This window comes from Dendropsophus ebraccatus, chromosome 6 (assembly GCF_027789765.1).
Source record: "Dendropsophus ebraccatus isolate aDenEbr1 chromosome 6, aDenEbr1.pat, whole genome shotgun sequence".
In the NCBI taxonomy this organism is placed as follows: Eukaryota; Metazoa; Chordata; class Amphibia; order Anura; family Hylidae; genus Dendropsophus; species Dendropsophus ebraccatus.
In genome coordinates, this window is record NC_091459.1 from 118,050,955 (window position 1) to 118,052,955 (window position 2,001).

The 2,001-nt window shown below is 37.9% G+C and overlaps 1 protein-coding gene across 1 annotated transcript; it reads left to right on the forward strand.

Moving 5' to 3' along the window:
* The first annotated feature begins 690 nt into the window (after positions 1-690).
* LOC138794586 (taste receptor type 2 member 1-like) lies at positions 691-1,557 on the forward strand. The gene has a single exon (XM_069973348.1). The coding sequence runs from the start codon at positions 691-693 to the stop codon at positions 1,555-1,557; it is 867 nt and encodes a 288-aa protein (XP_069829449.1).
* Positions 1,558-2,001: the final 444 nt, after the last annotated feature.

The window sequence follows — 2,001 nt, forward strand, 5'->3', positions numbered from 1 at the left end:
AGGCCAGCCAAGCAGCCTGGTTTCTGACAACTGTACTCAGGAGTGGCTAACCCCTACTAGGTGTATAATGATAATAATAACATCCTGTACCATCATGGCACAATAGCCTTGTTAAGAATATCAACAAAGCGAGCTTGTAGATCAGTATAGAATTACTCCTTTCTCCTTCTTCCTTTTCCCATCAGGCATGCTATCGTATTACCCACTCTTTCCCATCCACTATCACTGTATCATGCTTTATGTTTTCAGGAATGTTAGTGTAGTCTAGGATAACCTTTGCTATACGTAGTCATGCTGTGTATGGCAAATGCATTTATGTGTGCTGCTTTTTAACCTGTGCTGTGTTGCCGTACATCGTCTGTTTGTCTAAGGGTTAAACATATATGAAACCTGAAGCTGCTTAAACTGATAACTTGTTCTAAACCAAATAAAATCAAATCCAGTCGTAAGATCAGTAATCAAATCTTATGCAAATCTTATTACACATAGTGTAAATTTAGATCTTTTTCTATCTCTGTAGCATCTTTTATAGCAGCATATAGCATATCGCCTCTCTTAAATCTACTGAAGCTTTGTGACTGACGTTGAGAATCCCAAGAGAAAAACATGAATATTATCGCTCTCATATTATTGATGACTGTGAATTTTCTCTTACTATTTCTGGGGTTTCTTCTTAACCTCTTTATCGTGATGGTGAATGTTATTTGGTGGCTAAAAGGCAAAGCTCTTCAATCCATTGACATCATCATGACCAGCCTGGGATTAGTAAGGTTCTTCCTTCTCATCATCTATCTCTTCATGTCTGTAATTGGTCCGCTTCTTGTTCAGATTGAAAATGCTCAAAGTCATTCCTATGTGATTGCTGCCGTGCTGTGTGTGGTCTTCTGCAGCCTGTGGTGGGGCACTGTCCTTGGGGTCTTCTACTGTGTGAAGATCACAACCTACAGAAACCGGCTATTCATATGGCTCAAGATGAACATCTCAACCTTGGTCCCTTGGATGCTTCTTGGGTCCATGGTCATTTCGTTTTTCTCCACTCTGCCATGTTTCTGGGTCACATATTCTGTAAAATTCTCCAAAATTGACAGTATGAACATCAGCAATGGTGAGGTCAAGCCATATCTTAAAACACAACACCTGAATTTATTCATCATTAGCTTTGGAGCGTCCATCATGCCACTCCTCATATTTTGTGGTTCTATCTATCTACTTATTGTCTCAGTCTTAAAACACACAAGGAACATGAACATAAACAATTCAGGATTTGCTCAACCCCAACTAGAGGCCCACAAAAATGCTATCATAACTATGGTCTCTTTTTTGTTCTTTTACCTCCTTTATTTTATCAACTCAAACTTGCTGCTAATAAGTTTACACGTAAAAGATCCGATTTTTATCCTCCTGTGCTGTATAGGTGTGTCCTCGTACCCAAGCCTTCACTCCATACTACTGATAGTCAGCAATGTAAACCTTAAAAGATCCATCCTCTCAGCTTGCCAAGCTATTCTGTGTAACATGTTTTCTACCGGGATATCTGAGAAGCCTTCAGCTGTGTGAACTGGTAATACCTTATAATCTACAAACTCATTAAACCAGTTAGAAATGTTTGGCAATTTTAAAACCAACCATCTAATTTAAAATAAGGCCAATTTACAAAGCAAACAGCTTTGTTTAAGGGGAAAAAAAACAGCAAAAAACAACAACAGCCAATTACTTTTTAATATGAAAACCATTATAACAACTCATTTGAATACAACATTTTTTGGGATTCCTTTTTGGCAAAGTGAGGCATACACTGTTGCCTTGCTACTAATTTAAAGGGATATTCTAACTTGAATTAACTTGTGTCCTATCCTATCCAAAGAATAGGAACTAAGTTGGAGATTTATCAAACTGGCGCAAAGTAGAATTGTCTTAGTTTCCCCTAGCAACCAATCAGATTCCACCTTTCAATTCTCAAAGAGTCTGTAAAGAATGAAAGATAGAATCTGATTGTTTGCT

What these genes read in the sequence shown, in the direction of transcription:
- LOC138794586 (XM_069973348.1), top strand. Translation starts at nt 691, where the DNA reads ATGGTGAATGTTATTTGGTGGCTAAAAGGCAAAGCTCTTCAATCCATT.